We start from the raw sequence: 14,387 nt of genomic DNA, 5'->3' as shown, positions 1-14,387 counted from the left end.
CTAACAGTAGAATTTCCGTAGTGTGGGTTGTCAGCACCCAAGGCAAGACAAGTCATTTGCGCCCCTAACCCACGGACATTCAGGACTCCCTGAGTCCCCTCTCTCGTACAGTATTAAAACCCCTCTCTCTATGGTCTCCTTTCTTTCCCTTTTATCTCTATCTTAAGTTCTTCTTTTTTTTTTTTCAATATGCCTCTCTCTAGCCATCTTTCCTGTTCTTTCTCTCCCTCTTTTCCTCTCCCTTCCATGTATTCTCCAGCTCTGTGGTGTCTTGCAGCAGTGACACCTATGCCAAAATCAGAAGATAGGGGGGTAGATTCAGAGAGCAATTACGCCTGCGTATCCATAGATACGCAGCGTAATTGCTAAGTAGCGCCGGCATATCTACTTTCTGTATTCAGAAAGATAGATACGCCGACTGTAGCCTAAGATACGACAGGCATAAGTCTCTAATGCCGTCGTATCTTAGGGTGAATTCTGACGCTGGCCGCTAGGTGGCGCACCCGTAGTGCAAATTGCATACTTACGCCGATTCACAAACGTACGCGCGGCCGGCGCTCGTTTTTTACGTCGTTTGCGTACGTCGTTTTCGCCGTAAGGCTGCTCCTGCTATTAGGAGGCGCAGCCAACGGTAAGTATGGACGTCGTTACCACGTTGCGATTTTCAAATTTTGCGTCGTTTGCGTAACTCGTTCGTGAATGGCGCTGGACGCCATTTACGTTCACGTCAAAGCCAATGACGTCCTTGCGACGTCATTTACCGCAATGCACGTCGGGAAATTTTCCCGACGGAACATGCGCAGTACGTACAGCGCGGGAACGTGCCTAATTTAAATGATCAACGCCCCCTACGGGATCATTTAAATTACGCGCGCTTACGCCGGCCCCTTTTACGATACGCCGCCGCAAATTACGGAGCAAATGCTTCGTGAATGCAGCGTAGCTCCAGTAATTTACGGAGGCGTAGCGTAAAAACGATACGCTGCGCCGCCGTATCAGTGCGCGCCCCTACCTGAATCTGGGCCAGGGTCTCCTCCAGCCCTTCCCACTTCACATTCCTCACCAGTCAACTGACCTCTAGTCTCTGCCTGCCCCACAGCCATCCCACATGCTCCATGGACTGCCCTGCTGAGCGGCTGCAAAAAGGCTGTGAGTGCTGCGGGCTTCAGAAACAGCCCAGGATTCAGTGACCCCTGGCAAATCGTTATTTGACCCCCAGGTTGAAAACCACTGCTCTAGTGTGTGTGTGTTTGCACAGGCACAGCAGCGATTGGTAACATCACAAGGAGGCAGGCAAAAAATATATTGGACTCTTCCATATCCTGCGCTGCTCACTCTAAATTCTGATTTGTGTAAGTGAGATATTGAGTATCAGGATAGCAAAGACAACCACAGACAGCACAGTTCACTGTGCACCCACTCCCAGCCATGGAGTCCTAGCTGGGGCGGTGGGTGGTGGTGGAGCCGCTGACATTTTGCAGTAATCACTCAGAAAGGCTCAGATGACAGCCCAGCTGAGTCTGGAGAGGCCCACTCAGGCCCAAGCCCCACTGCTAGTGGTAATATGTGCATGTGCAGTGTACAGACCCGCTCAGTAAGATGGTCCTCATGCCTAGATATCTATGTTTCTGTGAGAATGTCTGTTGAAGCAAGACATCTTTAACTGCTTGCAGACCACCCACCATACATATACTGCAGCAGGGTGGCCACTCTCCGTCAGATCACGTACCTACCTAGTATGTGATCCGCACACAGGGGTAGAGAGCAGGCCCTGGCTGTGCTGTGATCGGCTGCAGCACCAACCAATCAGAAGCTGCTGGTCGCTGGCACCTGATGATTGGCTTTGGTAGAATGCAGGAAGTGAAAAACAGCACATTGCTTAGTAAAAAACAGCACACACAGTACACATGTTTGCCACACATTTTACCCCTTGATTGCCATATATGTTAACCCCTTCCCTGCCAATGTCATTAGTACAGTGTCAGTGCATATTTTTAGCACCGATTACTGTACTGGTTTTACTGGTTCCCAAAAAAGGGTCAGTTTGTTGTCCGATTTGTCTGCCGCAATATCGCAGTCCCGATATAAGTCGCTGATTGCCACCATTACAAATAAAAAATAAAAAAACTTCCATAAATATGTCCCATATTACTTTCGCGCAAACCAATAAATGTTGGCCTAAATTGTTGAAGAAATTCGATTTTAATAATATCTTTTTTTTAATGGTCTGCCTTTTTTGTTTATAGCGCCAAAAAAAAAAAAAACCTGCAGAGGTGATCAAATACCACCAAAAGCTCGATTTGAGAGATAAAAAAAAGACAAAAATTATATTTGGGTACAGTGTCGCACGACCGCGCAATTGTCAATTGTAATGCAGTGCCATATTGCAAAAATGGCCTGGTCATGAAGGGGTAAACCTTTCAGAGCTGAAGGGGTTATAATTGTGTATAACAATAATAAAATTGAGTCTCTGGGGGTTATTTAGGAAAGGCAAATCCACTTTGCACTACAAGTGCACTTGGAAGTGCAGTCGCTGTAAATCCGAGGGGGACATGCAAGGAAAATAAAAAACATAATTTTAGCTTGCAGATGATTGGATGATAAAATCAGCAGAGCTTCCCCCCATTTCAGATCTTCCCCTCAGATCTACAGCGACTGCACTTCCAAGTGCACTTGCAGTGCTGAACACTGAAGATAGGTGATTCTCTCTTTAGCGCCAAACATTGCAAGTAGGGAATTCCTCAGCAACTGAGCTACACATCATTGGAATTTTAGCAACATAGACCTTTCATTGAGTGCAATTCATTTTTTCCAGCAACAAAAACACTGAAGAGAGTGATTCTGCGGCTGCTATAACGTCACTACAGAATTGCCAACGTGACATGAGCCTAGCTGTTTAATGCAGTCTCTAGGAAAACCTGCCAACAACCTCTTAACATGGCTGCAGTTTCCAGCAGTCTCTTGTATCATCTGTGATCTCTAAAGGTGGTCTGTGCCTAGACTCCCTTCCACATTATTGTATTATACATTATTATTGTTATTTATGCATTATTTTACATAAATGACTGACACTTGACAGCATGAATGTGTACATTCCTGTCTACGCATTATATACCAACAAAAATATAAGATTACCAAATCTGTGTACTTTTTTTTTTTTGTTAATACAGGATTGGTATGAAAATGGAACTCCCCCCATGTTTTGGCTGTCAGGCTTTTTCTTCACACAAGCATTTCTGACAGGTGCTCAGCAGAATTATGCTCGCAAATACACAATTCCAATTGACTTGCTGGGTTTTGACTTTGAAGTTTTAGAAGATAAAGAATACAAACATGCGCCCGAGGACGGTAAGTCATTGCTGCTTTTATACATTGGCGAGTACGGGATAAAAGCTTCAAAACTTGCTGGCTGACTTTTCAAGAACTTTGTTGCCTGCTCTAGGTATCGTGTGTGTCTGTGTGTGTCGTGTGTGTCTGCAGAATGTTTGGTACTTTGGTACTGTGTATTATTATTATTATTATTATTTTTATTATTTGATATAGATAGATAGATAGATAGATAGATAGATAGATAGATAGATAGATAGATAGATAGATAGATAGATAGATAAAATGCTTGTGTATGTGTACAGTATAGTGGACAATTGCTCAATTGCTAGACTATCTTTTATGAAAATGTTTGAAACACAATAGGGGGTTATTTACGAAAAGGCAAATCCACTTTGCACTACAAGTGCAAACAAGGGGGCAGATCCACAGAGATCTGCACCGGCGCAGCGTATGGGAGATACGCTACGCCGCTGTAACTTACTTTTTTAAACTTCGAATCCTCAAAGAATTCACGCAAGTTACGGCGGCGTAGTCTATCTCTCGCGGCGTAAGGGCGCCTAATTCAAATCGGCGAGTAGGGGGCGTGTTTCATTTAAATGAAGCGCGTCCCCGGGCAGAATGAACTGCGCATGCGCCGTCCCTAAATTTCCCGCCGTGCATTGCGCTAAATGACGTTGCAAGGACGTCATATTTTTTAACATAGACGTGAATTACGTCCATCCCGATTCACGGACAACTTACGGCCCAAAAATTTAAAATTAAAAATAAACGCGGGAACGACGGCCATATTTAACATGGCAAGTCTAACTATACGCCGCAAAACACCAGCTTTAACAATACGCCGGAAAAAGCCGACTAGAGACGACGTAAGAGAATGCGACGGCCGCGCGTACATTTGTGGATCGTCGGAAATAGCTAATTTGCATACTTGACGCGGAAAACGATGAGAACTCCACCCAGCGGACGCCGAAGTATTGCATCTAAGATCCGAAGGCGTACGAAGCCATACGCCTGTCGGATCTATCCCAGATGCCGTCGTATCTTGGTTTGAGGATTCAAACCAAAGATACGACGCGGGGAATTTGAAAGTAAGCCGGCGTATCAATAGATACGCCGGCGTACTGGCTCTGTGGATCTGCCCTTACAAGTGCAAAGTGCACTTGAAATTGCACTGAAAGTGCACTTGGAAGTGCAGTCGTTGTAAATCTGAGGGGTAGATCTAAAATGAGGGGAAGCTCTGCTGATTTTATTATCCAATCATGTGCAAGCTAAAATGCTGTTTTTTATTTTCCTTGCATGTCCCCCTCAGGTCTACAGCGACTGCACTTCCAAGTGCACTTTCAGTGCAATTTCAGGTGCACTTTGTACTTGTAGCTTGCATTTGTAGGGCAAAGTGGATTTGCCTTTAGTAAATGACCCCCAATAAGTTACAGTTTAAACCCATATAAACTTCTCAATTTGAAATTCAGAGAACAAAAGATGATCCAGATCAAAAGTCATGAAAAGTCATGAAAAAAAACTGCATGAACCTCAAACCAAAAAAAAGTGTGGGGGTCCCCCCCCAAATTCCATATCAGGCCCTTCAGCTCTGGTATGGATTTTAATCGGAACCCCACACCAAAATTGAAAAAAAATGGCGTGGGGTCCCCCCTAAAAATCCATACCAGACCCTTATTCGAGCACGCAACCTGGCAGGCCGCAGGAAAAGAGGGGGGACGAAAGAGTGCCCCCCTCCTGAATGGGGTCACCCGCCTACGTCATTGGGTAACCCCGGCTTTCTCTGGCAAGCGGGGGTTACCCAATGACGTGGGCGGGTGACCCCGCCCCCTCTTACGCGTCATGGGGGTTTCGTGTGGAGTGGTGACTGGATCATTGCTGGACATCGGATCACTGCGGGACAGATTACATCGCTGGAATGTTTTTTTTATTTTTAATAAAGGTCTTTTCCCAAATGTGTCTGTGTGGTTTTTAACATTTTTGACACTTTCTTTTGTGAAATGGTAGGGGTACAATGTACCCGGTTACCAATTCACATAGGTTGTTAAAGGGGGCTTCCAGATTTCGATAAGCCTCCCCACCCGCAGACCCCCACAACCATCGAAGAGTTGTGGGGATGAGGCCCTTGTCTCCATCAACATGGAGACATCCTTCACATGTTGAGGGCATGTGGCCTGGTACGGTTCGCTCTCTTGCCCCCCTCTTTTCCAGCGGTCTGCCAGGTTGCGTGCTCGGATAAGGGTCTGGTATGGATTTTTGGGGGGACCCCACGGCATTTTTTTTTATTTTGGTGCAGGGTTCTACTTAAAATCAGGTCTGGTATGGATTTATGCGGGGAACCCCATGCCATTTTTATTTAAATGCCGTGGGGTTCCCCTTAATATCTATACCAGACCTGAAGGGCCTGTTATGGAATTTGGGGGGGACCCCATGCTTCTTTTTTTTTTTTAGTTCGGGGTTCCCCTTAATATCTATACCAGACCCAAAGGGCCTGGTAATGGACTGGGGGGGGGAAACCCCTGCCATTTTTTAAAATTACTTTGATCTGTATTGCCGGGACCCGACAATTCATGAATAACCGCGAGTAGTTTTAAATTACTTTTTTTTTCCTTTAGAAATGACATTTTGTGCAGGGACAATTCTAAACATGGGAAACATGCGCAATTTGGAATATTTCACTTTTATTGTTTCACTTTAAGCATTATTAAAATCACTGCTTCTGAAAAAACGGTCCCCTGGGGCAGGACCCGGGTCTCCAAACCCTTTTTATGACAATAACTTGCATATTAACCTTCAAAATTAGCACTTTTCATGCTCGTGTCCCATAGACTTTAACGGTGTTCGCGCGTTCGAAATTTTTTTTTGCCTGTTCGCATGTTCTGGTGCGAACCGAACCAGTGGGTGTTCGGCTCATCCCTAGCTGCTGTGGTGGGGGCAGAAGCAGATGGCTCAAGCTCTCAGTGGAGAACTGAGAGGCTAAACCAGCTGCCAATCATTCATCCGTGTGCTTGGCTCCTTGACGTTAGCCGACAGCAGACTTTAACCTTCTGTCAGCTGATTTTGTGTCACAGGAGAGCGCAAGTATGTAGACTTTTTTGACCCACAAGAGAAGTAGGGTCAAAAAAGATTTGGCCATAATTCTCTTTTATAGCAGTGCTCTGCCAAGCACTATTAAAATAACAGAGTAATGTCAGAAGATAAAAAAAAGCAAATAAAAAACGTTTATGTAAACCCCCTTTTACACAGGTGTTTTGATGAGGTCCTCCTGTCAATTTTTCCAGAGGACCTCATCTGAAGGTACAGTACATGAAACCCTATGGAAATGTGGATGTAAAACAGACTTGTGTCCATCCACATCCTCCTACCCCTGGGTATGTCTAGGTCCAGAAAAAAAAACATAAAACGGAAAAGAACTGCATTTTTCTTCGTTTTTGCAAACCTGATCAGAGGTAGCCTGATGTAAATGGACAGCAGAGCCTGGTTACACCTGGCCGCAGAAACTGAACAGGCATAGATGCGACATTCATCCCGTCTGTCTCTGATCAGCAGAGGAACTGCTCACAGATCCCGTGCTGATTGGAACAAACTCCACGCTGTGTGAAAGGAGCCTAATAGCTCCAGATTTCCGATGTTTGTTGCATCATCCCTATCAAGTAAAACATATTGCAACTGAAAGACAACACAGTGAAACAAACTGCAATAAACAACTTCCTGTTTCACATGTCTGACAAATTAAACAATGGATGCCAAAGGTCACAAACCTCCTGGTTCTTTTGCTCGTGTGCTTCAGGCAAACCTGTCACTAGAAGCGAGAGAGGTAAACACCTATAAAAATGTTAAGTCTTGCTGGATACTAAATGCTAGTAATGTATTTTATGGCAATCAAGAATACTACATCCTAAAACAACATACAGTGAATCAAAGAGGTATGTCCACATTTCATTAATTAGGTAAAACATAATCCTAACAAAGAAACCTACAGCGTCTCACAAAAGTGAGTACACCCCTCACATTTTTGTAAATATTTTATTATATCTTTTCATTTGACAACACTGAAGAAATGACACTTTGCTACAATGTAAAGTAGCGAGTGTACAGCTTGTATAACAGTGTAAATTTGCTGTCCCCTCAAAATAACTCAACACGCAGCCATTAATGTCTAAACCGCTGTCAACAAAAATCTGTACACCCCTAAGTGAAAATGTCCAAATTGGGCCCAATTAGCCATTTCCCCCTCCCCGGTGTCATGTGACTCATTAGTGTTACTAGGTCTCAGGTGTGAATGGGGAGCAGGTGTGTTCAATTTGGTGTTATCGCTCTCACTCTCTAATACTGGTCACTGGAAGTTCAACATGGCACCTCATGACAAGGGAGTATCTGAAAAAAAGAATTGTTGCTCTACATAAAGATGGCCTAGGCTATAAGAAAATTGCCAAGATCCTGAAACTGAGCTGCAGCATGGTAGCCAAGGCCATACAGAGGTTTAACAGGACATGTTCCACTCAGAACAGGCCTCACCATGGTCGACCAAAGAAGTTGGGTGCACATGCTCAGCATCATATCCAGAGGTTGTGTTTGGGAAATAGACCTATGAGTGCTGTCAGCATTGCTGCAGAGGTTGAGGGGGTGTGCTCAGACCATATGCCACACACTGCATCAAATTGGTCTGCATGGCTGTTGTCCCAGAGGGAAGACTCTTCCAAAAATGATGCACAAGAAAGCCTGCAGACAGTTTGTTGAAGACAAGCAGCCTAAAGACATGGATTACTGGAACCTTGTCCTGTGGCCTGATGAGACCAAGATAAACGTATTTGGTTCATATGGTGTCAAGCGTGTGTGGTGGCAACCAGGTGAGGAGTTTGAAAAAAAGTGTGTCTTGCCTACAGTCAAGCTTGGTGGTGGGAGTGTCATGGTCTGAGGCTGCATGAGTTCTGCCAGCACTGGGGAGTTACAGTTCATTGAGGGAACCATGAATGCCAACATATAGTGTGACATACTGAAGCTGAGCATGACCCCCATCCCTTTGGAGCAACATAAGATACCCCACCAGCAAAAATAGATCCAACCCAGCAACAATAGACCCCCTTTGGAAACAGTAGATACCCCAGCATCAATAGACCCTTCAGTAGCCAACAACAATAGGCCTCCCCCAAAACAGTAGATCCTGCTATCTACAATAGATCCCCCACCAGCAACAATAACCCCCACCTTCAACAGCAGCTTCCCCTAGCAATTTAAGTCCCCCCAGCAGCACTACAACCGCAAACAATAATAGATCTCCATAAGCCTGCATTAATATAGTCTCCAGCATGCCCAAGCCCCCCCTTGCAATGCCAGTACATACTTTCAGTGCTGGAGGTGTGTACCCCCTCATTTCCACTGGAAAAAACTGTATGTACTGTATGTACAGTATGCATACACACAATTTCCCCCACACATTCCAAAGGATTCCCAAGGGCCACCCTTGCCAGAAATGATTAGTAACACTGCTGAGGTTATATTTTTATATTTTCCAACCAATCTATATAAGTTATGCATATGTCCATCCACATATCGCCATTCCAACTTTTGGTTCAACAACTATATCTGAGTCATGAGATCATTGCAGTCTGTCACCCTGACACATGGACAGAAGAGTGTAGATACTAAAAGCTTATATTAATGGCCATTTAAGAGGCCATGTGATCTCTGCCACCTGCTGCTTACAGGGTTAATTATATCCGGTTTAGGTTACCAAGCTACGGTGGGCTCAGACGTTTACACCAGTCCTAATCTGCCAGGGTTTACGGAGTAGGTATTCTTTATATTAACAATTTCTCCAAACTTATAAAGGCAAAAACAATTGATACAAATCTATAGTTACCTTGCTTTTATGATGGATCGTCATGGCATCCTGCTCAGTGTCTTTTGATACAACTAATGGGTATATTTATAAAGTTTCTCCGGGAAATTAACTATAAATTCACCCAAAATTCTGTGTTTTTTTTACACAGGTCCAGGACTTGTTTAATTATACACCCCTCCAAAAAATAAATAACACATCAAACCCATGTCAAGGGGCAGCACCCTGCTGTTTTGTCCGGCCCATGTGCCCTTCAGCTTGTGGGGAGGTATAAGGCCCCTTTCACACTGGGGCGTTTTTCAGGCGCTTTAGTGTGAAAGCACTCAGGCGTTCACATTGGTATTGCAGATGCAGCTTTTCAGGCGCTTTTTTTAACGCTAAAGTGCCTGAAAAACGCCCCAGTATGAAAGGGGTCAAAGGGGTTTCCCAAAAGGAGGATATATCCCCCAAGCACTGATGCAATTTACTGCTTGGCGCCCCCAAGTGCCCATAAGAAAATAGCACAAGGGGGAGGGTTTATGTGCCACCTATCTTCCACCCAGTAGGTGATCACTACACTTTATCTATAGGATTATATCATGAATTGCAAAATGCATATTGTTTGTTCATTTTTTGTGTCCCTTATTTAAGCCTGAACCAGCTATGACATTCTGGGGAGAAGTGGCAAAACTAGGGCTGCCACCTTTTCTTCAAGTCAAACACGAACACTTTAGCGTCGCACAGCAATTTTTTTATACACACAAATTTTGCTAATAAATGAAATTTCTAATCATATGAAGTTAATAACAAGAGTTCCCATTTTACATCTGAACCTGCAGAGTTGCCTTTCACTGTAAGGGGGTCTCTGTAGACTCTGTTGTAAGGGGGAACACTGAGAACTCTGATGTACGAAGAGGACTCAGATGTAAGGGGGAACACTGAGAACTCTGATGTACGGGGGAACACTGAGAACTCTGATGTACAAAGAGGACTCAGATGTAAGGGGGAACACTGAGAACTCTGATGTATGAAGAAGACTCTGATGTAATGAAGAACACTGAGAACTCTGATGTACGAAGAGGACTCAGATGTAAGGGGGAACACTGAGAACTCTGATGTACGAAGAGGACTCTGATGTAAGGGGGAACACTGAGAACTCTGATGTATGGAGAAGACTCTGATGTAAGGGGGAACACTGTGGCCTCTGATGTAAAGGGGAACTTTGATGTAAGGGGTGCTCTGAGAACCCTGATTTACCTTAGTGTACTCACTCAGAGGCAGGAGGGAGAAGGGGGGAGACTTCAGTCACCGACAGGGATGGACGGGCAGCTCACTCACCCCTTGGCAGTCAGCACCTCTTAACCAGATGTATCCAAGGCTCCTGGACTTCAAATTTCCGGCGCCCCCTTTTCTTTTCTAAAGGCACAGCCCTGGGGATTGGAGTGTGGGCAGGAGGAAGAAGTACAGATTGAGCCTTCTCTCCTCCTCTGTCTGTGTGTGTGTGTTTGGGGGGGATTATTAGTGCTGGCTTTGGACAACATACACTCTCAGCTTAGACAACTGCAGCCAGCAACCCTGCTGGGAACCCATAGTCCGGTCTTAATAATGTGTCCGGGTTTCAGGCAATGTGAAACCCGGATGCATGATTCCAAACCCGAACTGTCCGGGTGAATCCTGGACAGGTGGCAACCCTAGGCAAAACACAGCTTTTATTTATTTTGTATTTCTGTAGGAAATGATTCTGGATTATGTTATGTGGTCTGTTTAACTGAAAACACTGTTTAGTGCTGCACTTTTATAGTCTGCTTTTTTTTCCTATATTTTAAATTGCAGGTGTTTATATTCACGGACTGTTTCTTGATGGAGCACGTTGGGACAAAAAAACAAAGAGGCTAGGAGAATCTTACCCAAAAACCCTCTATGACGCAGTACCTGTGGTAGGTAACCTGTTTTATTGAGAATACACGTGTATTTTTCTCATTTGAATGCATCAGATTGCTGTGGAAGAACAAAGTACCTTTAGCATTGTGTGAACTGATTGGCCCCTCATGCTGCTTCCGCTCACACTTTAGTCCTGCTGTCCAGGGACTGCAGGAGGCTGATATCAGGTCAAATTCAGGTGCATTTAAAAAAATATCTGCCTAACTAAAAAAAAAATTCTCTGTTGCACATTGAGGGACACAGCTTGATGTAAATTAGACCATCTAGGGTTATATTGCTGCCTATATAAGAAATAGACACTAGGGCCCAGATTCTCATACATTTACGTTGCTCCTGGGCAGCGTAACGTATGTGGTTTACAGGTTTACAGCCTGATTCTCAGAACACTTACCTGTAAACGGCGGTGTATCGTTAAATCGCTCGGCGCAAGCCCGCCCAATTCAAATGGGGCGGGCACCATTTAAATTAGGCGCGCTCCCGCGCCGAGCGTACTGCGCATGCTCCGTCGGGTAAATTACCCGACGTGCATTGCGCTAAATCACGTCGCCCCGACGTCATTTGCTTAGACGTTTACGTAAATGGCGTCCAGCACCATTCACGGACGTCTTACGCAAACGACGTAATTTTTTTTATATTCGACGCGGGAACGACGGCCATACTTAACATTGGTTCCCCCTCCTAATAGCAGGGGCAACCTTACGCGTCGCGTACGCTACGGAAACGACGTAAATTCTCAGCGTCGGCCGCGCGTATGTTTGGGAATCTCGCGTAATTACCTAATTTGCATAGACGACGGGGAAAACGACGATGCGACACCTAGCGGCGGGAAAAAAAAATTGCTTTTAAGATCTGACAGCGTAACAGCCTTACGCCTGTCAGATCTAATGGGTATCTATGCGTAACTGATTCTAAGAATCAGTCGCATAGATACCCGGGGCCAGATGAGGAGTTACGACGGCGCAAATGGTGTTGCGCCGTCGTAACGCCTTTGAGAATCTGGGCCTAGGAACATAGAAAACTGAAGGCCAGTTTTCTTTGGTTCTAGTGCCCACTTCTCCTAGTATAGCCCTAATAATTCTCAGCAACCTGTATCCCTCAATGGATTCCTAGAAGGATTTTACTGTCAATTTGGATAGAGTAGGAAAAAGGTTTTGCCTACAAACACATTTTAATATTAGCACATGTAACAAATTAGTGTGTCTACCTAAACATACCAATACTTTAACAATTTTGAATTATAAACATTTTAGTTCAACCATCAATCACATTTATGGACTGTTAAAGTGTTTGTTAAATCTAAAATCTCATTCATACCACACTATGTAAGTCTATTGTAAAAACAAGCGTTCTAAATACCTCTTTAGAGTTGTCTATAGGCTGGTCATATGACTCGCGGTCGCTTAACAGCGCAGATACATTGCTTCTGCGGGAGGGGCCTAGATCTCCCACTGACGTCAGCCGGGGAGATCATGTGACCTCCCACAGAAGCAATGTATCGGAGCTGTAAAGTGGCTGCGAGTCATATGACTGGCCTAAAGACAACTCTAAATAGGTATTTATAGCATTCTATTTTACAAAGGACTTACATAGTGTGCTTTGGCTCTGAGGAAGAGGGACCTCCCTCATAAAGTCTAAGCCCGTTTGAGATGGCATCTGCCCCCCCCCCACATTATGTGGTCCTGGTTGCAGGTGTCTAAAGGCACGGTTCCACTTACTGATGTACTGACAAGTCTTTTTTATCGCATTTGTTTGCGAGTATGACTATTGCCGTATATCTTTTTTAATAAAAATGTATATTTTGTAATGCACAAGGTCGGTGCGCCCTCCTTTTCTCTTTATACATAGTGTGCTATGCCAGTCTCTAATATAGGGTCTGGCAGAGAAATATTTTCATCAGGGGTCACAGTGTGGAGACAGACACAGAGAGGGAGCGGACAGGCAGGAAGGAGGGGGTGAGGGGGAGAGAGGAGAGCTGAGAGCAGGGCAGCGTATGACGGAGAGACGCACTCTGACTACAGTGGTAAGGGCTGAGTAGCCCTGGTTATCGTGGTCAGTATAGAGTGGGCATACAGGAAGTGTCAGGTTCAGGGAGTTTTTTTTAGCTGGGGGCAGATTACACAGCACAAGCACTATGCTGTGTAATCTGCTTTAAAGGACCAGAATCTGATTTTTTTAGGGGGGGGGGGGGGGGGCTAACAAACACTTGAACTAGAAAGAAATTTGATTGACTGTGAATAGAGGTTTGGATTCGCTGCTATCATCAAAGAGTCCTGAAGGTTCAAGATTGACAGTCCTTGTGACTTTATGTACAGATTCACCTGGGATAATCTATTTTAAATCGTAGAATACTGTATAGCCTTTGCCCTATGGCCAGCAGGCTTAGAAGTGGGAATAATGGGACTGTTTGATAAGCCAACCTTATCACTAAAGGGGGAAGCCTTATTAAGATGCTGTAGGGAAAGGATAGGGGAAGCTGACAAACTGTATAGGAGAGAATATGGTCAGTTAACAAACTGATTGCTAGTTCTTTTGGAAAACAACACCATTGCTGTTTTTTTGGGGGGGACTTGTCTTTATCTTTATTTCATGGTTGATTCGAGGTTAGCTATTTCCTGTTGTCCCATATATAGCAAACAAGTTTTCTTCTAGCTGCAAGGCTTTCTCTTAAAGTGGAACTTTAGTCCAAAAATGAAGTCCTGCTAGATCACTTCAGGCTGACTCCTTTTGCAGGTATAGCAAATATGTAAAACATTAAAAATAAGTGCCTAAACTTCAGTAATACACTGTGTCGCATTGCTCTGCACATGCTCAGTTGCTCTCTTTCTAGGCACTGCTGAGTTTGTAGAGACTGAAATGCTGACAGCCTTAAAGCGGCATTAAGCCCTTCTATCCTGTACAGCCAAGGAAGCTGCCTCTGTTTGATCTGCAACTGCCATGGTGCTGCACATGTGATCAGTTATGACACCAGCCATTTGATGGTTTGACAGTTTGGTTGAGGACATAAGCAAATGTGACAGTTAGCAATCCTGGCATTTTAGGAATGTAACTTTTTTGAAACCATTAAATCGATGGGTTTAACCACTTCCCACAGGCCGGCCGTCATGACTTTGTTCAGGGATATCTGAATGATGCCTGCAGCTACAGACATCATTCAGATATCGGCTTTTTCAGCCGGCGATTCCCTACACCATAAGAACTATCATAGCGGCTTTTCCATCGTTTGATCGTTCTTACAGGAGGCGAGAGGGGATGTCCCCCTCCTTCCACTGCCCTCCAGTGCTTCTTCCGACTCACCGCT

At 44.6% G+C, this 14,387-nt stretch overlaps 1 protein-coding gene across 1 annotated transcript in view; it reads left to right on the top strand.

Moving 5' to 3' along the window:
- Positions 1-14,387, top strand: part of DNAH7 (dynein axonemal heavy chain 7) — a 438,794-nt gene that overhangs the window by 408,738 nt on the left and 15,669 nt on the right. Inside the window, exons 63-64 of the mRNA XM_040357086.1 lie at positions 3,171-3,348; positions 10,982-11,085. Coding sequence (XP_040213020.1) covers positions 3,171-3,348; positions 10,982-11,085 — 282 coding nt within the window. The remainder of the gene's footprint in view (positions 1-3,170; positions 3,349-10,981; positions 11,086-14,387) is intronic.

This window comes from Rana temporaria, chromosome 6, assembly GCF_905171775.1.
Source record: "Rana temporaria chromosome 6, aRanTem1.1, whole genome shotgun sequence".
Classification (NCBI taxonomy): domain Eukaryota; kingdom Metazoa; phylum Chordata; class Amphibia; order Anura; family Ranidae; genus Rana; species Rana temporaria.
This window is presented reverse-complemented; position numbering and strand designations above follow the sequence as displayed.